General features: G+C 48.7%; 1 protein-coding gene across 6 annotated transcripts; it reads right to left on the reverse strand.

The window, feature by feature from the left end:
- Positions 1-6: 6 nt before the first annotated feature.
- Positions 7-17,556, reverse strand: ACKR2 (atypical chemokine receptor 2). 6 transcript variants are annotated; one of them, XM_019633342.1, is made up of 3 exons: positions 17,260-17,556; positions 7,827-7,928; positions 7-2,633 (listed from the first exon to the last, which is right to left on the reverse strand). In XM_019633342.1, exon 3 carries the CDS (start codon positions 2,602-2,604, stop codon positions 1,480-1,482), a length of 1,125 nt encoding a protein of 374 aa, XP_019488887.1. In that variant the 5' UTR covers positions 2,605-2,633; positions 7,827-7,928; positions 17,260-17,556; the 3' UTR covers positions 7-1,479. The 6 variants fall into 6 exon arrangements, with proteins under 6 accessions (XP_019488887.1, XP_019488870.1, XP_019488877.1 ...); XM_019633325.1 differs by lacking the exon at positions 17,260-17,556 and adding an exon at positions 12,826-13,146; XM_019633332.1 differs by lacking the exons at positions 7,827-7,928; positions 17,260-17,556 and adding an exon at positions 12,826-13,149.
- Between the last annotated feature and the right edge of the window lie 7,817 nt (positions 17,557-25,373).

The raw sequence follows: 25,373 nt of genomic DNA on the forward strand, positions 1-25,373 counted from the left end.
TTTGCCTGTTTCCCCCAGTAGAACAGCTTGGAAAGCACAGTTGCTTGCTTTTACTGCCAACCTATTCCCAGACGTGCCAGCTATTCCCAAAAGCCATCTTCGATTTCATCCATTCCACCCTCTGGCCAGAAATGGCCTCCACCGCGTGGGGCTCCCTTAGTACCGTTTGTGTCACAGCACGTCTGCTATGTGCCCTTGCTTTCTGCGTCCTGGTTTCCTTCTCCTGCTCCCTTCCCCAGACTGGAGCCCACAGGGTTTGGTATCTTATTCCTTCATTTCTCACCCTCATTTCCTAAATGTAGATTAAATGATGGAAACCTGACTTCTAGCCTCGGCTAATTTACTTCGTGTCTTCAGATCATGATCCCTGTTACTTGAGGGAGCCAGCAAGCACAAAAGCACAGAAGTGGGAACATGCAGGAAACAGCCGGGGTGCCTGTCAGCCAAGAAATGAGAAAGGAAGTAGGGCAGGTGTAAGGGTGAACCGGTTTATGGGATTCTACTTGTGAAAGCGCCAGCCTTGAAGTTAGACAAAGGTTCTGAACCTGATTGGGCAGGCCCCAGGGAGCCCTGAAGGGTCCTGAGAGGGGGCATGGGAGGCAGAGGGAGGTGTATGGTCCAGGACTGCCGGGAACATGTGTTCACTCTGCCTCCCCGCTGAGAACTCCTGTTCCTGGGCAGCTCCCAGGTGGACTGTCTCCAGCCCCTCCTGATTGCCAGATCCTAGAGTCACCACCAAGGCTGTGATATTAATTAATATTTTCCCAGCTGATTTAGGGAGCAGCCTGGTGGGTGGAGGGTCTCAGGCTTCTCTGAGGGAGTTGGGAGTGATAGCTGAGGGTGTCGTGATCACCCTGGCTGTTGGATGCAGATTAGATAGGAGACAGTGACGATAGGGAACGCAGAGGGCAGCTGGAAAACTATTACGGCAGCTGGAAAACTATTACAGCAGCTCATGCAAGAGGAAGTAACAAGTAAAATTCAATTTTATATAATACTATATTTTACATAACCCCATATAGCCCGAATACTAGCATTTCATTATGTAATCGATATAAAAACTATTAATGAAATATTTTTCCATTTCTTTTTTTCTGTTGTCTTCAGAATCTGGCATATACTTTTTACCCTTGCAGCATGTCTCAATTCAGACAGCCCCATTCCAGGAGCTCGAGGGCCATGTGTGGCTGGTGGCTCCCGTGTTGGATAGAGCAGGTCTAGAGAAATGCTACCTTTCATGTAGGCGGTTTTGTCCTGGAAGGCAATAGAGAAAGTGGAGGAAGGAGGCAGGCATGAGCTAATGCTGCTGGTGGCCGAGAACTAAGGACTCACCACTGGGTTTAGCAAAATGTTACCGAGGCCCTTGGAAATAAAACTAGGTGGATGCCCAACTGAGCTGGGTCCCCTCCACTCTCACCAGACTGTGATGTGGCCACTTAGGCTTCACTTTTCCCCACGTCCCTCTTGTTGGGGGAGTCCTCAGCCTGCCTCTCCCCTCTCCCCAAGGTCATTCATGCTGGTCATTTCTTCTTGGGCAGTGAGGCTGCTACTCGCAGAACAGCTGGACAGTGGGGCCTGGGCAGGGCAAGGTGCCTGGTGCCGTCCAAGCATCGTGGCCAGGGAAGCCTTCAGGTACTGGCGGAAGCGGCGGCTGGAGAAGGCATAGAGGACAGGGGTGAAGCAGCAGTGAAGGAAGGCGACACTCTCTGTCACCTGCATGGCATAGTCTAGGTGCTGGCTGACCCTGCAGTCCCCAAAGACTTTCAGGTCCATCAGCGAGTGCAGAAACAAGGTGAGGTTGTACGGGAACCACAGCATGAAGAAGGCCACCACTAGCGCTACGGCGATCCTTAGAGCCCGGCCCTGGCCGGGGGTCCTCAGCCTGAGCAGGACAGAGGCAATGCGGGAGTAGAAGAAGATCATGACCAAGAGTGGGAGGAGAAACCCCAGGAAGTTCTGCTGGAAGCGGAGGATGAGCTTCCAAGTGGTCCCATGCCCCCCGAAATCCGGATAGCAGTTCCACACCCCCGCGGGGTATTCATGCGTCCGCACAAAGACCATGTCAGGGACAGAGACAGCCAGGGCCACTGCCCACACCACGGCAGCGAGGACCCAACGCCTGGCCCGCGTCCTCAGCCTGTGGTGCGGCTGAGCGCGGACAATCTCCAGGTACTTGTCCAGGCTCATGCAGCTGATGAAGAAGATGCTGCTGTAGAGGTTAGTGTTATAGAGGGTGCTCACCAGCTTGCACAGGAAATTCCCGAAGACCCAGTGCCTGACCACGGAGATGCCCCAGAAGGGCAGCGTCACCACAAACAGGAGGTTGGAGACGGCCAGGTTCAGCAGGTAGACCTCAGTCATCCGCCTGCGCGGCATGGACCGCAGCAAGACCACGAGGAGGAGGAGGTTCCCGCCCAGGCCCAGCACAAAGATCAGGCTGTAGAAGGTCGGCAGGAAGACTTGGCTGAAGGACAGCACCTCGTCTTTCCTGCACAGCATGAAGGCCACCTCGTCCAGGTAGTCCTCATAGTCATAGAAGGAGCTGCTGTTCTCAGGGCCGGCGACCTCGATGGTGAGAGGCAGAGGGGACGCACGGGTGGCCATGTTGGGAGGACACGCCCAGTCATGGAGCTCTGAGGACCAGAGAGTAGGGTGAGAGAAATCAGATGAAACCAGGCATTCTCTCTCTCCAACCCCACTTTTGCTACTGCTCTGGGATGTCCCGTCAACTCTTCACATCTACATCAATATCTGCAGTCCAGTAGGAAGTACAGCACCAGTGTGGGGAATCCCAGTCTACCACTGAATACTTACTCGTATGTCAGCTTGGGTAGGTGACTTAGCCTCAGGTGTTCTCGTAGTATTCACCTGCTTCATTAAGGTTTCTCTTCTTTATTTTCTCCCTCGTCATTTATAAAGACTGATAATGTCTTTCTGATTTTTCTTTATTATTTAGTGCCACCAACTCACTTATTTGTTGTGTCTCCATCCTCTTACTCGTGTGTGGCTTATAATTATTCTTCTTTTTGTGGCTTAATGATTTTTTTTTTGTTTAATGAGAGTTTCTCTTCAGTGGGGCTTGTGTTATCTATAAATATCTAGTGGGTCCACTCTGGCTTTGAGCTTTCTTTACTTCTGTCGCCTGAGGAGGGTTTCTTGCTTTTGTTTAAAGTATTTTTAAATAGATATTTAGTTCTATATCAATATTTTTTCATAAATATTTAATATTTTAAAAGTATTTTATCCAGTATTTCTAGGTTCATAGCAGAAAGGTGTGATCCATCATGTTCATAGACCCAGGGGCCTACGAAACCTTTCCACCCCTCAGATGCTCCACCTTTAAAACGATGATAATAGTGCCTCCTTCACGGTGTTCTTGCGAGGATCAAATGTGATGGATGATGGATGTGAAGCACCTCAGCCCTGTGAGGAGTGCCCAGAACATACTCGTAGTAGGCACTCAGTAAATGTTGAATTATTGCTTTGCCCAGAACTGAGTCCATCACCTCCCCGCCAGCCTCTTTTCCTCGCCTGTGTCTATCTAACTAAATGGCACCACCCACTTCTCAGTCACCTAAGACTAAAGTGTGGGTGACATCCCAGATTCCTTCCTCACCCCACTCACCATGACCCTGTGAGTCTACCTCCTACTGCCTTTTGAATATGTCCACTATCTCCAAGTTTCAAGAATATATATACACGATACTCTTAATAAAATTAAGATATTTTTATACATACACACACACACACACACACACACACACACACACACACACACACACACACTTTGAAGGAGTTCAAAGAGATGAAAGGGAAAGCCAGGGAAGGAACAAGCACAGGGTTCAAGATGGTGGCTGCCCGGGCAGGAGAAGGCATGGGATGGGGGCAGGTCACTGCCCATGGTCAAGTTCCCTCTGGGGCAGTGGTTTCCCAAGTTTTAATTGTATTATTAAAAATAATTTTTAAAAGAGAGCCTCTCATGAACCAGTGATAAGAGACTGTCATGAACCAAGGATTATGTTCAATCCTGTTCTATGTTCCAGAAGGAGAAAGACTTCATATGGAATACATTAGATTGCTCACCGATCGGAAAGAGGGTTTGGGAAGGAGAGAGGAAGGAGATAAAAAAGAATATGTAGCCCAAGCAGGCAATAATGCACAGCCACCAGAGTGGGGCCTTGTAGGCTGGCCCCTATGATAACGGGCCACAAATAGAGAAATACAAATCAACTCCACTTTGTCCCTCTGCATTTTATTTTTTATTTGTTGATTCAAGTGCGACTGAATTGTTCTGTATGCTCAATGCCAGTTTGTATTTCTTCTGTGGATGATTTATTGTTTTAATGGGTGGAATTCTCATTTTATAAGAGGTTTTCGTATCATAAGAATTTTAACTTTTTACACAGATGTTGCAAATATTTCCCCCAGCCCTTCCTGACAGAAGTTTTGTCAATGTTTTTCCAAGTGGAATTTTGAAATAGATGTTGACTCAGGCTCTCATCTGACCTTTCTAGTATCCTTGACACTGATCTCACAGCTAATAGGAATAGCCAGTCCTGCTGGGGTGGAAACTCGGGAAGCCCTGGAGTCCTCCTCCTTGAACCTCTGTCCCACCCTTGGGCTCCTGTCACATGGCATCTGGCTAAATATTAGGGAAAGTCACACACACACATACCCTGTCCACACCCCAAGAGTTCAGACTGCACAGCTTTATCTAGGGCCAGGCTCTGCTCCCGACTGGCCTCAGGAACTTGACCCTATGCCTCCTTTCCCTGGTCACTCCACTCCACTCTTGTGCATCTGGGATCTCCTGTCCCTGAGCCCCTCCCTGTCTTTGGCAGAGGTAAGAACACCCCCAACACATGGGCAGGGGTGTGAGTCTGGGAGCTGCTGGGGTTGGGAGGAAAGAAGTGCTCGTCTGGCCCTGGGCCTGGCGAGGGGCTACTAGGAAGGAGCTGCCACTAATTCAATACCAGCAACTCTGGTCTATCAGCATTGAATGTGATCCTGGCCTGGTTTCTCAAAATCCTTGACTTTTGCTTTAACAGACAACCAAGTCTGATGACTGCGCTGATCAAAGCACGACGTCAGGCTCAGCTGGCCCCAGTTGGACCACGCCACCTTCACAACGCTCCCCACCTGCAGCACTCTGTTGCCTTTCCTCTCAGGTCCTCTGGCCTCCTGATCTTTCACTCTGGGAATCTCTTCAGGTCCTCTTGCTCTCCGAGGCTATCAGTCCCTCCCATGACTTTCATCCATAATACCAGCAACGACAACAGCCACCAGCATCCCCACGTGCACCTGACAATTGGCCGGGCACCTTCACAGCCACTGTGGGAGTCCTGTAAGGCAAACCAGCAAGGACCTGCCAGGCCCCTTTGACCCAGGAGGAGAGTAACTTTTTCACAATCACCTGGGAAGTCACTGGCTGAGCTGCATCTGAACCCTGGGTCTTCAGACTCCAGGAACAGTGCCTTGTTCCTGGTCCCATCTCATCCTTGGCCTCTGTTCTGACACATCCAGCAGTTACTGAAAGGGGACACCTGAGCCAGGTGCAATTTGGGCTCAGGAGGTCTTGGCTGCCCAGGGTATTGTCCTCATTGGCTGGTATAGCCTCTGTAGATTCCCATTAGCACCCCCAAGGCTTTACTGAACCTCCTTGCAAAACGCAGCCTCCCTCTGGTCAACAGATAACGGCCTCCCAAAGATATCCACACCCTAATCCCTGAAATATGTCACTTTATATATCAAAGGGATTCCACAGAGGTGATTAAGTTGAGGATCTTGAGGTGGGGAGAATAGCCTGGATTACCCAGGTGGGCCCAATGTCATCACAAGGGTCCTTATAAGGAGGAGGCGGGGTGTCTGAATCAGAGAAGATGTGACAATGGGAACAGAAGCCAGAGTGATGCAATTACAAGTCAATGAATGCAGGCATTCTCTAGAAGCTACAAGAGGCAAGAAATAGATTCTCCCGTGACCCTCCAGAAGGAATGCATCCCTGCTGGCCCATTTCAGAATTCTGACCTCTAGAACACTAAAATCATAAATTTATGTTGTTATCAGCCACTGAATTTGTCGTCTTTGATACAGGGTCAATAGGTAATATACTTCCTGTGGCCCTGGGTACCCTCGGAATCTCAGGCTGAGGGAGTGGGAGTGTATCGTGTCACCTCCTTGAACTTATAGATGGGGAGACCGAGGCTCAAAGAAGTGGAAAACTTGTGCAACACATACAGTGAGTAGTCAGTGGTTGTACTGAACCATGAGCCTCATTTTCTTGGCTGCCCTTCAGGTCTGTTACCCTACCCCTAACTGTCCCTCCAGCTTGTTCTGTTTGTCCTTATGTCTGATTGCCTTATTCCCTTATTGTCAGTCACATTCTAGTATGAATCAGCAGTTAGTAGGAAAATCCCAGACAAAGCTCTTTAGTGGAACTTTTGGGGAATCCTGAGAGCTATATAGAGGCTAGAGAGGGGGGCTTTAAAAAGGAGGGGTATCAAGGGCAAGGTCCACTGAGCTTCCGCTACAATGAAGCCAAGGGCACAGAGGCAAACCATAGCTTATCCCTAGGGCAACTACATCATCCTGGTGGTGACTTCCTGAGGCTGCTTACCTAGGCTGGCTCCAGCTTTGACTTAGCAAAAATCTCTGGCTGAAGAGTAATGTCTCCTCCTGAGGACCCAGGGCTCACCTCCCAAGTCCTCTCAGAGGTGTCTCAGTTGAGGCAATGAGAGAGAGGATATTGCTACGGCCATCTAGACAGGAAGGCAGCGCCATGTTAGTTGAGTTCCTTCTAGGAGCTGAACACTCACGTGCAATTTTCTCATTTAATCCTCACCATATTCTGGGAAGCAGTACTATTATGATCCCCAGTTTCCAGATGAAGAAACTGAGGCTTGGAGGGGTGAAGCCCAATTGTCCACGGCTTCACATTATCAAATGACAGACCCAGGGTTGGATGGTTCTAACAACACAATGTAGAACTGGTGACCCTTTCCCCAGCACCCCTTTTCAATACGGACCATACTTGAGTGTGAAGGCTGAGCCTCCGAGAGTGGGACATCTGGCTTCAGCAACAAGGGGCAGAGAAGATCACAGTCAGTCATGAGCTGGAGCCAGCTTCTACAAGCTTCTGAGAGCCAGTTGTGCAATGTCCGGGAGGCACTCAGCAAACACTCAAGGGACTTAACCAGTTCAGGCATGTTTAGTTGGTAGCTTGAAATTAGTCATGGTAGGAATGTTTACACCATAGAAAATGCTACAAATTGGAGCCTCCCCTCCCTGTCTTCTGGGTGTGCCCCCCATCCCCCGACCACTGACAGCTGGTTGTTAAACTTTTATCTGTACAACCCTGATCAGGGCCCCATGGAGCTTGACCAAACCCTGGCTGTCTCGCTGTCTCCCTGTCTATGTCTCCCACCACCTGCCCTCTTCCACCTTCCACATCAATACCACAGCTGCCCTCCTCCCCAGCCAAGAGCCCCCGAGGACAGGGCCACGTGTGGGTCCCCTGTCAGGTGTCATGGCACTCCCATCCTGGGTGTGCTGCCAGCAGCATAGCTGAGACCAGTGAACAAATAAACAAGATCAACTGTGACTCCAAGAGGCCACACGAGCTTTCAAAATATAAAACCAAGAATAACATTTGAGGTCACTCCTAGGGGACAATCATCGCTGGCTTCCTTACAATTTAACAATCATATTCCATAAAATGTAACCTACACCCTCCCCTCCCAGAAGCCTGCCCAGGACGCTAGCCTGGTGCGACCCTGCCCAGCCCCGCACACACTCACAGCAGGTCACTCTTTGGCTTCAGGGCTCACCTCCTGGAAGCAGAGTCCACCTCTGGGGAATCCACTTGCCTCCTGTGCGACACTGGCCTTTTCCCAGAGGGTGATACGGTGCTAAGGTCTGGCTGCCTGGGGCTTGAAAAAGTTAAAAATTGAGAGACATGGTTGGTGGGAAGAAAAGCAGGTTTATTCCGAATGCCGGCATTCTGGGACAATGGTGAACTCCTGTCCAAAGGCCACCTGCCCAGTTCCTACAATGGGCAGAAGGTTTTCAAGTCTGAGGGCTGACATCACTTCCTGGGGTTTGGCCTGTTTTAAGATAATGTTATATCCTGACTTGGCCATTGTGGACTGGGGCTTTCTGTGTCACCAGTAAATTCCAGTGTCCAGATGCCTGACGGTTAAATAGCCCTTTTCAGATTAGGATTCTGTTGATTAAATGGATTACTGAGGTATGTGTAGCCTTAGAAAAGGGAACAAAACAGAGTTCTTGAGTCAACCAGTGAGGGGAGAAAACAGCTGAGTATCAGGGTGGACCAAACTGACAAGTGGCTAGATAACGAGCTATGTGGTGAGTCTAACTGCAAACTGGCTAAGTCTAATTATGCATTATCGATGTGCCAAATTTCACCCTTACATTTTCCCCTGTCATGTGTTCATTTTATTTCCATAAAATCAGTAAGGTTATGGGGGGCTCGAGGAGCGGTGGCGAAGGGTTAAAAAATCACAAGAGGTGAGGTTAGAGAGGAAACAAAACAACTACATTATTCAAGACAGTTCTGAAATTCAGGGATAGGGGCAGCGACCCCTCTTGCTACTTCCTGCTGAGAAATGGGCGCGGTCCCGCCTGTGGGCACCAGAGTTTGCTATTCTGTGATCGTGGGGAGGGGCAATGGAGGAACTGCAGGAGAAAAAGCCAGGCCGCTTGGTGAAGCAGCTGCTGGGTGCCCATCTGTAGATGAAAACTGCTATGTTCCGGATGATACAAGCTTGTCCATTTGAAGAGGAGCGTAAGGTCTTCAACTGGCTCATAGGAACAGGGGCGACAGGCTTCCTTTCTGGGGAGTCCTGCATAGACTTAAATGAAACAGGTTTGATTTGAGGGAAGTGGACTCGGCCACTGACTCTCTGACCCCCAACAATAGTTGGGGTGCTCGGAAAAACCGTGAAGAGTCCCTCGCATTTAGGAGCTAACTGATCTGTCAGAGACCCCTCCCCTTCTAGGCTTCTAATAGAACTTGGTCCCCTGGTTTTCCGGGGCTATAGTGTGTAGAGGGGTGGGCCTGGGGGAGGTGCCAGTCCCCAATATTTCCTAAGTGCCTGCTGAGCCTCTCCCAAGCTAACAACATAGGAAATAACAGAATTGAGGTCAGAATCCAAAGCAATGGGTGCAGTCAGAGCCAGGGCTTAGAGGTCTCCTGACAAAACTTTTCCAGAGTCCTTTTTAAGCCAAATTTGCTCATTTTACATTTCCTCTAAGGTACAGGCCAATGGTAAGGAACAGGCTTGAGTATGAGCCCAAATTTAGGGGCTTTATTTACACAACTGAGGGGGTTTCCGAGGAAACAGGTCCAGAACAAGCAGCCAAGACAGAATAAATGGCTCCCATGTCAATCAGGAAATTAACAGGCCACATCATGGGTCACCTGCAGTTCCTCCCCTGTGATGAGAATAGCCTCTTTTCTTCTTGGGAGCCACTGGGCAGTTGATCACAGCCTTTGTGGGGAAGGAGTTGGTCCCTGCTCCCTTCAGAGCAGGGGACAATCCCTCCTCCAGTGCCCTTGTAGTTTGCACAGGAGGCTCCCCTGACTGCTGTGGGAGGGATTGGGGTGGAGAGGGAGTCCCAGGGCCTGGGCTCCGCTCTGGCTCAGCTTGGGATGGGTCCCCCTCTGCATATAATTCTGGCATCCCAGCCTAGTTGCGGCTGGAAATGTTGAGGCAAAAGTTTCAAGTGACTCACACTCCGAACACAGTCCCCGGCTGTAGAAAGCGCTCTGGTGTTAGGGCAGAAAACCTGCCTTTGGGGGAGCTGGTAATAGTGTTGGGACCTCTACTTTCCTCCTCCTGAGTTTGAGAAAACACCAGATATTAAACTCTACTGTGTCTATAACAATAAAAAACACCACCGCCACCACGACAACAATAATAATACCCACCACTTACAAAGCACTTACTAGGGGTCTGGCTCTGGTCTCAGAACTTTGCATGTATCAATTCATTGCATCCTTGCAATAACACTCCAAGGCAGGTACTATTATTATCTCTATTTTACATATGAGGAAACTGAGTCACAGAGAGGCTAAGGAACTTGCCCAAAGCCACACAGTTAGTAAGTAGCACAAGCTGGGATTTGAAGCCAGGCCCAGGGTCTGGGCTAGCTCATTAAAACACAGGGGTGAAGGGTGGGGACGACAGATGGGAAAGTGACAGGAGACGGGCTGCCATCGCCCAGGGTGCCCGAGGGGAAGGCTGGCTGGGAGGCTGATGGTATGTGAATGGAACACAGGAAAAGGAACTGACAGCCACACGAGAAAGACACGAGGAAAGAAGTCCAGTGCCACGGGAATGGCACGCAGGGAGACAGCGCAAGAATGACCGACTTGGGGCAGAGTCCCATCTCCGCTTCATGGCTCAGTTTGTGACGACCTTGGGCTTAAACCTTCAGGCCCTGCCAGCCCCAAGACAAAGTCAGGGCTTCCATCCTGGAGCCCTCGACTTCCACGAGCCTGTTTTCTCATCCATAAAATAAACAGCACTTATAGTGAAGGTTTTGTGAGGATTAAATCTGGTGCAATCATTACAACAGCTAACGCCATGGAGCCCCAACGGTGTGCTGGACTGGACGCTGGAGCGGAGGGCTTTACGTATATCAACCTATTTACCTTGCACACGTTAAATACTAGTATTAGCCCTGTTTTATAGCTAAGGCCACTGAGGCACAGAGAGGTTAGGGAACTAGCCCAATGTCACACAGCAAGTGAGGAATAGAGCCAGAAACTGAAAGCCAGAGTCTGTGCTCTTAAACACTAAGTTATATCGCCTCTCAGAGAAAATAACAAGCCAGTCGTGCTCCCCGCTCTGCCAAGCTTGGTATGTATTAATGTCCTTACTGCTCACAATGACCTTATGAGACAAGCACTACTGTTAATCCCATTTTACAAATGAAGAACTGAGGCTCAGAGAGGGGCAGTGACGTGCCCAAGGACACACAGCCAATGGACTGCAGGGTTGGAAGTCCAGTCCCTGAGTTCAGCTCCAGAGCCTGAGTCCTGAACCACACCCTGGGAGCTGAGCCCCTCCCTCAGACTCACAGGACTGGACAGCTGCCCTCTGCGTGGTGCACCATGGGAAGCATCTCATTTGGACTCATTGTGATGCATAAAACCCAATGGAAACAACAGTAACCAGTCCTGACATTTATAGGAGGCTCCTCCTCCATAATTCCTGAGGCTCTTTTATGTCCCAGTCCTTGAAAGTTCCCCTGGCTTCCTTTTGAAGAGGCAGCAGATGTCACCTCCTTAGTTTCACAGGAAGCCCAGAGCGGCACGACAAGCCAGGCAGCGCTGACCCCAGAGCCCTGAGCACTGAGTCCCAGGCCACTGCACACAACACTCTCTCTTTCTCTACTTTTTAACATGTATTTTTCCTGATTACAGTACTAACATATGCCCAGTGAAAAATGTGCAAATACAAGAAAAAACAATAGAAAAGAGACTTAAAAAAATGTCCCATACTCCTACCTCTGGCCCTAAATAACCCTTAGAAACGTCTTGGTGCATTTTGTCCATTTTCATGCCCGGGGCCCCGTCTGCTACACTAAATCTCCCTGGATTTGTAGAATCGCAGAGTCTGGCTGGAACAGCATGGCCTTGTCCAGCCTCCAGCAGGGCAGGGGTGCCCTGCAAGCCTCCTGGCTGACATGCCACCTCTTGCTCCCAGGAGATGTAAGGCCCACCTGCTCCCCACACTCCCTGGGACCCCACATTACTCAATGTTTCTTCTCAGAAAATGGGGATGTCTGTGACATGGATACAGTCATAAGGCAACCCCTCCGCTCAAGGTTTATTTTGGTCAATAAACACTAAGCCGTTTTAGAGCCGGACTCTTCAAGGAGCTGCTGCTGCCAAAGAAAGTGTGATTTTTCACATCTTTCCTGAATTGTTCCTGCTTTTTTCCTTTCTGACCTCTGTCGTCGTTGCCTGAAACTCCACACTAGAACTCCTTGCATTGGGATGTCGGTGCTGTGCTGGTTCAGAATCAGACACAACCACCACCCCGGGACCCCAGGGAGGGTGGTGCACTCAGCATAGTACAGCATGGAAGAATAGACAGGATAGACTGGTCTGCTTCTTAATGGCTGAGTAACCCTGGGCCAATCACTTAACTTCTCTGAGCCTTAGTTTTCTCACCTATAAAATGACTCCTTCATGGAGTTTTTATAATAATTTTAAATGAGTGCCTGGCCCATGACTATTGGTTCCCTTCCAGGCCCTAAGATGACACTTGGCTCAGGCTGGGACAGATATGCGGGAATCCTGCAAGTGTTTGGGGGCAGAAGGAGGGGGGACCAGCACTTTGGGGAGGTGTTAACAAGAGAGGATGGGGGCACAAGGGGAGAGTGTGGACATGCGCAAAAGAAGAACACAGATCTGGGGGACCTCAGTCCTGGAAGGGGGGACCCTGAAAGAACATCTCCCACCATAGGACAGTTGGGGAAACTAAGGCCCAGAAAGGCAAGGGAACGCCTGAGGTCGCCCAGTCACGTCTGTTACCAACTCGTGGGGATTTTCAGAATCCACCAAGCAGACTCTCAGAGCTGGAGTCAAGTGGGGGAGGGGCCAGCAGACCACCTGACACCCCAGCTGCTGGGGCAATTGCTCCAACAGTGGTCCTAGAGAGAAATCTCCACACTGACCCGTCAGCACCTCCCTCTCCCCACACCTGTCTCCTCCTTCCAGGCCACTGGGTCCTGTCTCTCCCTTAGTCCCTGGGCAGGGCCCCCCGACCCACCCTGAGAGTGGCCATAACCTACCAGAGCCAGACCCACTTGCTGGGGATGTCCGCCCAGTGTGGAGAGCAGCCACGCCGGGATCCTTCCTCCTCAGGGAAGTGCAGAGGGAGCGATTCCCTTTATAAGCACTTCCCCTCGCTGGACAGCATCCTACACGCATCCTGTTGAAGGCTGAAAAGTGCTCTTTTGCTCCTCTGACCCCGACTAACCTCAGCGGCACACCCGCAAGACGTCACCCTCGTTGAAAAATGAATCATGCTCAAATGACCACCCTCTACCCAGGAAGGAGCACTCCCACCCAAAATAGTGTAATTACTTTGCAAAACATGTGGTGTGCCCAAACACATCTCTTTGGAACGACTCCGAGCAGCTGGGCCAAGGCACTGACAGCCCCTGGTCTCGCTGTCCAGGCCCTTGTTTACCCTGTCCCCTATCGAGGTGGCCTTGTCAGCCTCCAGTTTCATTGATCCTGGACACCTGCCCCGCAGGCTCCACAGCCCTCCTTTGCTGATGTAACTCGCATCAAGCAGTGCGGTGTCTGCTTCACCCATAGTGTGTCCGCAGTCTTCTCATCTCCTAGACTTTTTCAACCATCTTCGGACTGCCCGCTTCTCCCCCTGCCACCCCCACCGCGGCACGTATCCCTGCAGAGCAAGCTGCCTGTTCACTTGTCGGCTCCCCTATGGGGTCCCAGGGCACGGACCCTATCTGACCACCGGCCTGAGGGCCAGGGCTAGGCAAGAGCAGAGACTGAATGAACAGGTTTACGTGTGTGACGCACTGCCTGCTCCCCGTATGCTGGGAAGCATGAGGGTACCACTCCACCAGGACAGCACCTGTGGACCAGGGTCAATGTCTCATCCACCGTCCCCTCCAGCCACACTGCCAGCCTGACACACAGCAGGCGATTGGTGAGTGCCCCTTGCCTCTACCTGAATTGTGCTGTTATCAAACAATGCCAGGTGGTTACAGGTACTGGCACGGGGTACTGCGCTGGAATCTGGCTCTGTGTGTACCTGCTCTGTGACCTAGAGATGGTGGCTTTACCTCTCTGAGCTTTGGTTTTCAGATTGTATTGGGGGTGGTGACGGTGCCTCCCTCAGACAGGCATGATGAGAGCTGACGGCTCCCGGATAGGTGGACATGGACTTAGATACGTGCCTTTCTCTGAGGTCCACAGGCCACCCAGAGTGGAGGCCACGCCTGTGATGGGTTCTCATTCCAACAGAACAGAGGAAGGGACCTTCCAAGTGGGTGGGTCTCCAAATCTCCCCAGTCCTGACGAGATGTTACCAGTAGGGGGAAGGGGCCCAGAGAGCTGCCCAACAAAAGCCACGAATCCTGGATCTGCGCTGGGGAGCAGCTAGGTTCTAGAACCTGGGCTCCTTCCGCATCCCTTCCCTCTTTTTAAAACCTGTTTCATTTTACCGTCATTTTTAGACTTGCAAACATAGTACACAGGATTCCTGTATACCTGTGAGCCAGCATCCCCTAAGGCTAACATCTTAAAACCACCGTGCGAGGCTGTAAGCCAGGAAATCAACACTGACACAATTCTATGAACTTGTGTACAGACCTTATTCAAACACCATCAATTGTCCCACTTTCTCTGGTCCAGGATCTCAAGCAGAACCCCACATTGCATCTGGCTGTTGTGTCTCCTTAATCTCTCCAATCTGGGATCGTTCCTCAGTCTTGCTCTCTATCACGACCTTGACAGTTTTGAAGAGAACTACAGAGTGTCCCCAAATTTTGGTTTGCTGCTTCTTCATAACTAAGTTGAGGTTATACATTTGGGGCAGAAACCCCACTGATGCAATGTGTGTCCTCAGTGCGTCATACCTGAGGTACATGATGTCAGTATGGGTCATTACTGACAATGTTAATTTTGATCACTTGGTACGGTGTGTCCATCAGGTTTTTTCACTGTGGCATTAGGATTTATTTATTTGTAATTGATAAACATCTTCTAGGAAAGTAATTTGAAACTATGCAAATATCCTGTTTATTATACTTTTGCCCATTACTTTTAGCATCTGCGGTTTATACTTGTTACCACAATTAGTACTGTGGTGTTTCCCAAATGGTGGTTTTCTATTTCCATCATTCTTTGTACATTTATTAAATGGAATTTTACTGTAAGAAAGAGTTGGCCTCTCTCTCTCTCTCTCTCTCTCTCTCTCTCTCTCTCTCTCTCTCTCTCTCCCTCTCTCCCTCTCTCTCTCTCACTTTCATCAGTATATACTCATGGGTATTAACTTTATTTTCCATTATCATCATTATTTATAATATTTTGCTGTTCAAATTGTCTCATCCTCTTTTGAAATCTGAACCCATCTACATCCTGTTAAGCAGATTTCTAGCCACAGCTCCTCAAATACACCTCTTCCCTGGCATCCCTGGGAGTGTACAGCCTTTGCATGGACAGCTAGGATTCACTGGAACTTACGGAAGCATTTTTCCAGCAAGGGCTGGGCCTTTTCCTGGAATTGGGCAGGCTCCAGTCAAGGGAAGTCAGTCTAACTCCAGGGGCAGGGGGTTCCTGGAACGGCTGCGCCTGGCCAGGTAGGCCCAGGCCCGCCCACTGCTCTCCCGCCAGTCATCCTGCCAGCCGCAGATCCACATCAATCTTAATTTCACCCAGAAGGAGCACCAGACGACCTCACGCCGAGTTTTTCTTTCTTGACTCCCCCTTCTCCTCCTCGCTGCAGAGACAGTGCTGAGAAGCCCAAGTGGCAGACAGCTGGACAGCCCTTGCCCAGATTCTGTCACACGGAGGAAGTGCTCTCCACCCAGGGGACAGTGCCAGCTCTCCCAGCCCCAAGGTCAGCCAAAGCAGAGGGAGTGCCCTGAAGTCAGAGAAGCTAGTCGAGGAGAAGGGGGCGCTTACGGGACAAGGCTCTGAACTCATCAGCTGCTTTGCCCTCTTTAAGACGTGCCGGGCTTGTCTGCCCTGGGAAGGGAATGGACCCAGCCTCGGAGGCCAGGCAGCCAGGGTGCACGGGATACAGTGCCGCTTCAACCTCAAAGCCCAGGCCTTAAAATCTTCACTATGCTCACGTACTCATAACACACTTGCATTTTTAACACGCTGGACACATCTACGACGTACAAAGTGGCATCACGTTTCAAAACACCTGCTTCTGTCTCCAGCCAAGCACTGACTGCACCTGTGAATGTTTGCCTGCAGCCTGGTCTTTCCTGTCCTCCGTGACCCAGCTCCTGGCCCATCTTCTCCCAGAAGGCCCCCAAGTCTCCCCCAGCCTCTCTAGGCCTCCCCGATACCCTGCTCTGAGCTTCCCAAGTCAGTCTAGGAATTACCGTTCAGGGGAAAATTTGTCTCCCTACAAGAGGGCAAATCCCTCAGGGTCGGAGGCCTTGTCCACCCAACAGGGTACCTGGTGCCACCCACACAGAGCAGGGCCTGGAGGGCTGGTCGGCTGATATGCTGACGTAGTCCTGCCAGCACTTGACCACGTGGTTTTTGGATGGAAGAGCCCCAGCTTGGCCCCCATCTCGTCCTCTGTCTCACTCTCTGTCTCTCTCCATTTCGGTCTTCCTTGGGCAAAGTTCACTCCATTCTGGGCTGAGCCCACAAGAGAGTCAGTCTGGTCCATCTCTAAGGTCTTAAAGCTGCAATTTCTAAAGTGCAAGCTTGCCCTTGAATTTAGAAGTTCTCTTAGCGCCCATGTGGACTCACTTTGATTAGCTGTGGTGCCAGAACCTCAGACTGGAGCCAAAATCTTCCTATCATGGTCCACAGGCGCATAGCAGAAAGGAAATGGCGCTTTTCTACTTCCTCCATTTCCTCTTTCTGGGTCACCCCCCATCAGCTGCCCCCTCCAACCACTTAACATGTGTTTCTCTCCTTTTGAACATCTGCCCTGGGTCTTGTGCTCAGGCCCTTGGGAGGGGGCTGCTTTCAGCTAAGGGGGTGTGGGGGTTGTAACCTTTTCACCACTTACTAGCCCCTTGCCTTGGTACAAACATATTTATTTGAAATCCCTATATTCCCTCATTTGTGAAAATATTTTCTGCCACATATTCCGTGTTAGAGGTAATGCTGTGGTTCTCCAGATGTTTTCTCTGTGGGCTAGGCCAAGCTGAGGTTATCACACCCATTTTGCAGACAGGGTGGCCAGGGCTCAGAGACGGGAAGCCCCTTGCCCAGAAACATACAGTTGATAGGAGCCACCTGGACTTTCGGACTCCCAGCCCAGTGCTCTCTTGCCCACAATGTATGTAAATATTGTTTAATTCTTTGCTCCTTCCTTCCCCCCAGCCCCTCCAACTCAGATCTAGTTAGCTGGAAAGAAGTGATTCCTTACTCATCCGAGGGCCCCTCAGTACTTGACAAGCAGTAGGCAGTCAATAAAAGTCTGCTGGGTGAACACACGCGTCTGTGCAGAAAGCCTTCCCATATTACCTACTCCTACCAAAGCCTTGTCCCAGTACCTTTTGGGCACAAAGACTCCAGGCCCTGGGGCTCCTCTGGGGCTCAGTTTCCTGACTGTAGGGCGGCTACAGATGGTTGGACTTGATGATGTCTATATTTCATCAGCTGTGACACCCTGTTCTCGGCTCCGGAACTTGGCCCACGGGCACTGCTATCTGTGCTTCTCGGAGCAAAGGACTGGAAACCAGAATGCTCAGTCAGCCCGAGGTAAAAAACGGCAACAGCAGCAGCTGGGTATCCCCTCAGGAAGGTACCAAGCACAGAAGGCAACATCGTGGAGGACTTTAGAAACTGGTGCTGTTAAAATATGAAACTAATGGAGACCAGCCTTGAGCAGACACAATCAGTTGAGTCACACAAGCAAAGCTTAATTTAGCTTGTTTTGTAAGATTAACTTGACCTTGTGTAGGGACCCAGGCCCAGACACTAGGCTAAGCAAGCTCATTTCGGAGAGTACCTCCGCCCAGAGGAATTTGAAAAGCTCCTGCTTCAGCAAAAGCCATAACAAATTGTCTTGTCAAGAAAGTAGAAGAAGATAAACATAGTATATGGCTTGTTAGGAAAAGATAAACAAGTCATGTTTTATAGCCCGTCAAGAAGATAAGCGAGTTATGTATTAGCTTGTTAAAAATAATAAAACTGTGTTTTATAGTTTGTTAAAATAAGATAAACTAACCATTTTTCCTTTTTACACACTAATCACTTTTTTTTTTGCTTCTGTATCCAGCTTCAGCTATAAATTCCTTACCCACCAAGACTTGGCTACTGATCTCTTCTCTTGCTGAGAGAGACAGTCCCAGGCCTGGTCAATCAAGTCTCTGGAACGAAAACCTTTTGTCTAAGTTTTGTTAAGGAGTGGTGACCCCAACACTTGGTCATTTCTTGCTTTTGCCTCTGAAAATCATGAGCGAAACTTGAACTGTTTCCCAAGGCTGATAAGAGGTGACCACTGACCAATCCCCTCTCATTTAAGAAAATTCTAATATTACATCCAATCACTGTAAGGGAGAAACAGTCACTGCTTTTCTCACTATATAAGCTGCTTTGTAACAACATACCCCTCAGCCTCGTCCCATGTTTTGGTTTGAGTGCTCCCTGTTTGCAAACTGTCTTTTTTGGGTGTGCACAAAAAATTTTCACTAATTACGACTTCGATGATTCATTGGTTTTACTTTGACTAGTGATGAATCTTTGGCAGTGTTCACAGCTGAGCCTGGAAGTGGGGGGGAGGCACAGGCAGACTGCGCTGCCAGCTTCCTGTAGCCAATGTCATTTCTCTGAAATTCTTTTCAACACCGTCAAGGTCATGGAAACTGAGAAGCTGACTGCCAATCAACAGCTGAGGACTGGAAGCCTTACCTGACCACTCCTTCACCTTTTCACCCCGACTGTTCATCCAGGAGACCCTCCCAAAGTGTCTGCCCCTGGCCCAGGGGGCAAGACCACCCCACTCCCACCCTCCACCCACAGCCAGTTGGCTGATGTACCTCTCTTCCAAATCCAGATGTTTCCCCTCCTCAATAGATAAGTTTTGTAGTTGTATTAAGCTGTTTATTGGGGCAATTTTCAAACATATATCCCTGCAAAATGCCAGGATAGTATAATGAACACGCCCTGTGCCATCATCCAGCTTCAACAATTATCGGCTAGTGGCCAATCTTTGGCACCGACGCTCCGACCCCCTTACCCCTTCGTATATTATTTTGAAGCAAACACCAGATATCATATCTGTAAATATCTGAGTATGTGCCTTTAAAAGATAAGGACTTTGGCCATGGTCACACCTAAAAAACTTAACACTAATTCCTTAATATCATAAACTATCCAGTCACTGGCCTCATACATTTTTCCCTTAAGTTTGTTTGCTCTAATCAGGATCCAAACTAGGTCCACACACTATCAGTGGTTGATAATATACTTTACATTTTTAAAAGTCTATAGGCTCCCTTTTCCCCTTGGTCTTTTTGCTTTTCCTCACAACTTACTGAAAAAACTGGTTGTTCATCCTGTATGTAAAGTTTCCCACAGCCTGGACTGTGCTGTCTGTATCTGGGTGTGGTTTTGTTGGGGTTTTGCCCCCATCCGCGCCGCTGTCCGCCTCCCAGAGCCCAGAACACCCTCCATCCCATTCTTCTCTCCCTCAACACGCCCCCCTCATCTGCACACCCGGTCCTTGTTGTCCTTCTTCAGGGCACCCCTGGCCTGACCCCAGCCTCTTCCCCCTCAGGGAGGGAAGTGTCTGGCTATAAAAGAATTGAATAGCATGAGGGGTCATGTGGTGATGAACTATTCCAGGTGGTCGCATAAATTTACACATGTGATAAAACTGTGTAGAACTAAATACACACATATGCACGCAAATGAGTACATAGGAAACCGGTGGAACCTGAATAAGGTCCAAGGATTGCATCAGTGTGAATTTCCCGGTTGTGGTGTTATACTATGGTTTTACAAGATGGTACCATTGGGGGAAACTGGGTAAAATGTATATAGGATCTCTCTGTATTACTTCTTGCAATTGCATGTCTATAATTAAGATAATTTTATTTTTAAATAAGTTAAAAATTATTCTAAAATATTAAAATATTTTTAAAACACATTTATGCTATAGTAATATATGCATTTCATTATTAACACATTTAAAAAGATCTAGCAATGGATCTTACAACTACCATGACAGTGATGGGTATGAACGCTATTTCAAGATGCCTGTGACAAGGTCCTACTGATATTACTGTGTTTCATTGCTTACATTCATAATTGAAGGAGATGCTAATTTTGTTTGCAGTTAATGAAAATAAAAATGTAAAGTTCTTCCTATCCAAATTCAAGGTTCTCTGAATTATATCATGGACCTCCAAGTTAAGAACCCCTGCCGTGTTGGAAATGACAACTTTCCCTCCTCAGAGGAAGCATCTGTGGATAAGAAAGTGATCACACTGCATTGGTCATGCACAGTGGGGCATTTTTGAATTTTTAATTGATGGTTCCCCATATTGACCTTCCCTCCACTCAAACAGCCTGATCTCAGGAAAGGTTCTCGAATTTTTCTTTGTCTTTTGAGTACAGGAGTTTGAGGACATTAAGGTTCTCTTTCTATCTTGTATCAGAAGAAAAAATTATTGCCAGATTGGGAAGATGGGGGGTGTAAGGGAAGCAAGTCAATAGAGACATTAGAGGGACCCTGTACTGTACCTCCTGGTCAGAGTCCTGGGATTTGTGAGTTCCAGGGACAGAGGGATGTGGCACATGGTGAGTCTAAGGTGAGGAGGGCCCCAGGCAGCCCCATCCCATGCCCTAGCCTGGCATAGAAGCAACCAACTAAAATATTCAATGACCTGCCAGGCTTGAAAGTGCTGGTGGACCATACTGAGTGTGGAGGGATGGAACTGGTGACTAACGGGGAGGCAGGAAATGACGTCTAAGTGGAGGCCTACATGGACAGAGCCATCAAGAACTAGATGGCACAATAAGTGCCCGGGCCTTGGCACTGACTGAATTTCCTGGAACTGATGCAAATCTAGGAAAGGGGTGATCCTCACAGCGACTAAGATGTATTTTTGTAATATCCTGTGGATTGGGTCTCAAAATAGAAAAATCAATCGTTCTAGAAAAAGACGATCATACTTAAGCTTGTGACCAAGGGCTAGCAGCACTTTCAGAATCCACGGGCATAGCTCCTGAGCAGGTGCTATTATTGGTGCCCCTCCTATGTGTACCCTGCCTTCCCCTACTCAGTACACGCTGGCTGACTTACGACCCACATTGCTTTGGCTGAAGGCTTGCTCTGGCTACCAAAGCCTGATTTACCCCCCAATGAAGTTCCAGGGAAACAATACTCCCATCCCCTTCAAGAGCCCTCCACCAATGACTGGGGTGAGTTGGTGCAAAAATACCCACCTCCCTTACCCCTCAGGTGGAATAACTCTGAGGTGCATGTTCTAATGCTGTCTCCTTGAATTTCTCCAGTGGGGTTCGGCTCCAGCTATCCACAGGGGTAACTGGTTTGGTCACACATCCTGTCCTAGGGGCCTTCCCTTCCCTGCCTCACTTCCTCACTCTCCTGCCTGTGTCTCCTTCACCTCCCAAATGAACTACTACTTTTAAGAGTTGGCCTTGTTTGACTTATAAAAACAGCAATTTCTTAAACAGGGGTCCCTCCTGATCCTCGGTTTTCCTTTCTGCGGTTTCAGTTACCCGAGATCAACTGCAGCCCGAAAATATTAAATGGAAAATTCCAGAAATAAACAATTCATAAATTTTAAATTGTGTGCCGTTCTGAGTAGCATGATGAAATCGCACGCCATCCCGCCTTGGGTGTGAGTCATCCCTTTGTCCAGTGTATCCACGCTGTACATGCTACCTCCCCATTTGTCACTTACTAGCCATCTTGGTTATCAGATCACCTGTCTCAGGATCACAGTACCTGTGGTCAGGTAACCCTTATAGTAGCCTGACACTATGTCATATTGCCTGTGTCACTCACCTCACTCCATCGCATCACACAGGCACTGTATCTTCTCAAGTCATCACAACAAGGGTGAGTACAGTCCAATATTTTGAGACCACAGTCACATAACTTTTAGTACAGTATACTGTTATAATTGTTCTATTTGATTATTAGTTATTGTTGTTAAGCTCTCGCTGTGACTAATTTATAAATTAAATTTTATCATAGCTATGTATGTATAGGAAAGCCTTGGATTGCGAGTAACATGATTTGCGAGTGTTCTGTAAGACGAGCAAACATTTCTAATACATTTTAATGTGGTAAACGAGCGATGTCTTGCAATACGAGTAGTTTGTTTCCAGAACGAATTATGCTTGCAAACCAAGGTATTACTGTATAGGAAAAAAAACAGTATATACTGGTTTCAGGTATCCATTGGGGGTTCTTGGAACATATCCTCCAGAGATAAGTGGGGGACTGCTGAAGCTCAAACTAAAATTTCCACTTAAATCTTTGTCTTGGGGTCTGCTAAGATAGTTATCTACATACTCTGTCCAAGGATTGTCCCCCAGCCATTCCTGGAGATAGTCAATTGGAGGAAATTGCTGAACCAAATCTGCGGGGGCTGAACCCCTGAGATCTACAGAGGACCACTGTGCCTCCTCCAGTTCCAAAGGGCAGAGAGAGGGTCCCAGGAGAGGTGGGCATAACCAAACAGAGGCTGCTTCAGGCTGAGCACATGCTTCCACTCACATACCACAGTGAAAAGCACGGCCCAAAATGAGGAAACCAAGAAAGATAAAGAAATGCTGTAACTGGAGAACGTGAAGGAACATTTGGAAGCAGACGCCTGGGTGTGGGTTGAAAATCTGGATGAGATAAGGAAGGAGACAGTGAAAAGCCCCAGGGGCCTATTTGGCCTGCTCCCAGCCTTCCCTCCTCTGGGTATATAAATAGGCTCAAGAGCACTGGCTAAATCAGAACTCCGAGCCTAAACAGAGCAATTGAATATCTCAGTTGGCCACCCAGCAAAATTAATTTGCCTTTGTGGCTCCTAAACTATGGGGACCATCCCGCAACACAGCAGGGCAGGAGCAGAACTTGGACTAGAAGCCAGGCTGTTTCTACCTGAGCACACTTTTGCCTATAACTCACAGTAGGAAAAGCATTTTACCTGGTGGTCCGTTTTCACCATGGAATAATTATCCTAACTACCCACAATGCACTTTTATATTTTCTGTTCTATTCTGTTTCGTTTTCTAAATGCTGGACATGACCCATTAGCTGATTTCACAACCAGCTTCTGGGTGGTGACCTGTAGCTTGAAATACTGTCACAGAATGTATACAAAGATGAAAGGGCGTGGACAGTCCCTCTGGGCTTTTCCTCAATACTGTATATTTGCTGCCAGCCTCAGTGTCCCAGTTAGGACTGCAGGGACCGCTGGGCGGAGCCAGGAGAACCTCTAAAACTCCATGAAGTGAAAGTGGTTCCTATCTCCTGATCAAGTCATTCAAACCAGGCATTGCCGCCACTTTCACATTTTTCACCACATTTCCACACCACCTGTATTATGTATGATTGTATGTATATTCTGTCTAAATCAACTCATCACTTTAAAACATAAATACACTAAGCCTGTCTTATAAGTACTCTTGGTGAAATCAAAGGTGTTTTTGTTCTTCCCCAATGGAAAACAAAACAAAAACACAGTGATGAAAATAAACGTGCTTTCTGTGCTCCACCCTAAATCATTGTGCCAGTGGCCGTCCGTGCCCTGCAAATTTCACAAGAACATGATCCAGCCTCTGTGGAGCTCGAGCTGTCCCTAACCTCTAGAAAGCCTTCATCCTTCTGTCTGTTGCCCTCTCCAACAATAATCAGTACCATTGTCAAGGCTGACAACATTTAACCTCATTTAATTTTCATGCCAACCCTAGGAAGTGTTAAGAGTCACCCCGTTTTACAGATGAGGAAACTGAGGTATGAAGAGATCAGATAGACTTGCCCATAGCTAGGAAGTGACAGAGCCGTCTGACAACAGAGCCTGGGTAACCATGTTGTACTGCCCGCCTTGGAAGCTGCCCATCCCCAATCTCAGCCCTACTGTTGTCTCTTCTAGAACCTCTTCCTGGGCTGCCCGGCCCATTGGGCTGTTCTTCTTCTGTTCCCAAAGCACTCACTTCTTGCCTGTTTAATTCATGTGGAGATTAATCATAAATTACTTGGAGAACATGCCTCTACCAGGCTGGGGGCTTCTTGAAGGGAAGGCTGCATCTTATTCCTCTGTGTATCTCTCGGTCCAAAGCCTGTCTGAGGCATCGGGGAGCCTTTAGTAAGTGCCATTGAGCCTGGGATCTTCCCTTGTTGTCTAACGAACACCTGGTACTCTTTGCTGAGTTATCAGCTCACAGGCTGGTTTCCAGTGAAGCCCTGGAATTGTCAGGGGAGGGGAGATGAGTCAGAGTCAACAGGATAAAGGAGTTTTAACCTCGGGTCTCCAGGTCCCCAGGGGACCCACACCTAATATGCCGGAGGTATGTCAACCTACATGGGAACAAGATCACATCCTCATTTTCACTGACCTGTGCTGGAAATTCAGCATTTCCTTCAAGTGGAATGTGACCCATGACTTTGTCACCCGTAAAAACACTGATAGTCTCATTTCACATCACCGTTGTAGCAGGAATATTCATACTCATCATTTCCTGGAAATCCTGATTGCTTTCAAACCCAGCACTAGATCTTGTATTCCAGACATCAATAAAGAGACACATATAGCACATACCATGCCACAACTGAAAAAACGCCTAGGTATCTGTACATTGATAGGACTAACATTTCTTGGCAATTTCAATAGGATCGGAAATCTTATGTATTTTGTTTTGTGCTTTTAAAAAAGATCATTCTAAGATGGGCCCATAGACTTCACCAGACTGCCTGGGGGAACCACGGCACAAAAAAGGTTAAGACACTACACAGAGAATCACGGTTCAGAGCCAGGTTGGGAGCTAGGCAGAACCGAGTTCAAAACTTAATTCTGCCATTTATGAGTATAAGCCAAATCACCTGGGCCTCAGTTTCCGGGTAGAATGGGGATTACTACCTACCTTACCGGGTTAGCATCTAGCACCTGGGTAAAGGCGATGTCCAAACCCAACCTAGACTCCCTGGTGAGGCAGATAAAATCTGGGGAGAGTGGAGCCCTTCGCTGAAACAGGGTCCACATTTCCCTTGGCTTCCTACCTCTCCCGTCAGAGAAGTCATCTGTCCCCTCAGCCTGGCTGAGCCCAGCTCCCTGTAGCTGGACAGAAAGGCTGACTTCATACCCTTTTTAGAAACTCAATCCCATTTCTGAGCCCAAAATCTGCACCCCACTCCCCAAAATGGCCGACACGCCATGCTCCCAAGTAAAGCCAGTCATCTCCCTAAGCATGGGCATGCATTTGCACATTTGCCCACTGGATGGGGCTGGTACACACTCTTAATCTGTCTGCCCAACCGGGGGCAGAACCAGACTCTTCTCAGAGCTGCCCCCTCCGCCACACACTGCTCAGTTTTCATTTTTCCCCTCATATTGAGCCTGGCATAAAGCGCCCCTTGGTGCTCCTTTCCAGTAACCTACTACTCTGAGAATGGTGGTGACTAGCCTGACTTTTTTTT

This window comes from Hipposideros armiger, unplaced genomic scaffold (assembly GCF_001890085.2).
Source record: "Hipposideros armiger isolate ML-2016 unplaced genomic scaffold, ASM189008v1 scaffold_18, whole genome shotgun sequence".
In the NCBI taxonomy this organism is placed as follows: Eukaryota; Metazoa; Chordata; class Mammalia; order Chiroptera; family Hipposideridae; genus Hipposideros; species Hipposideros armiger.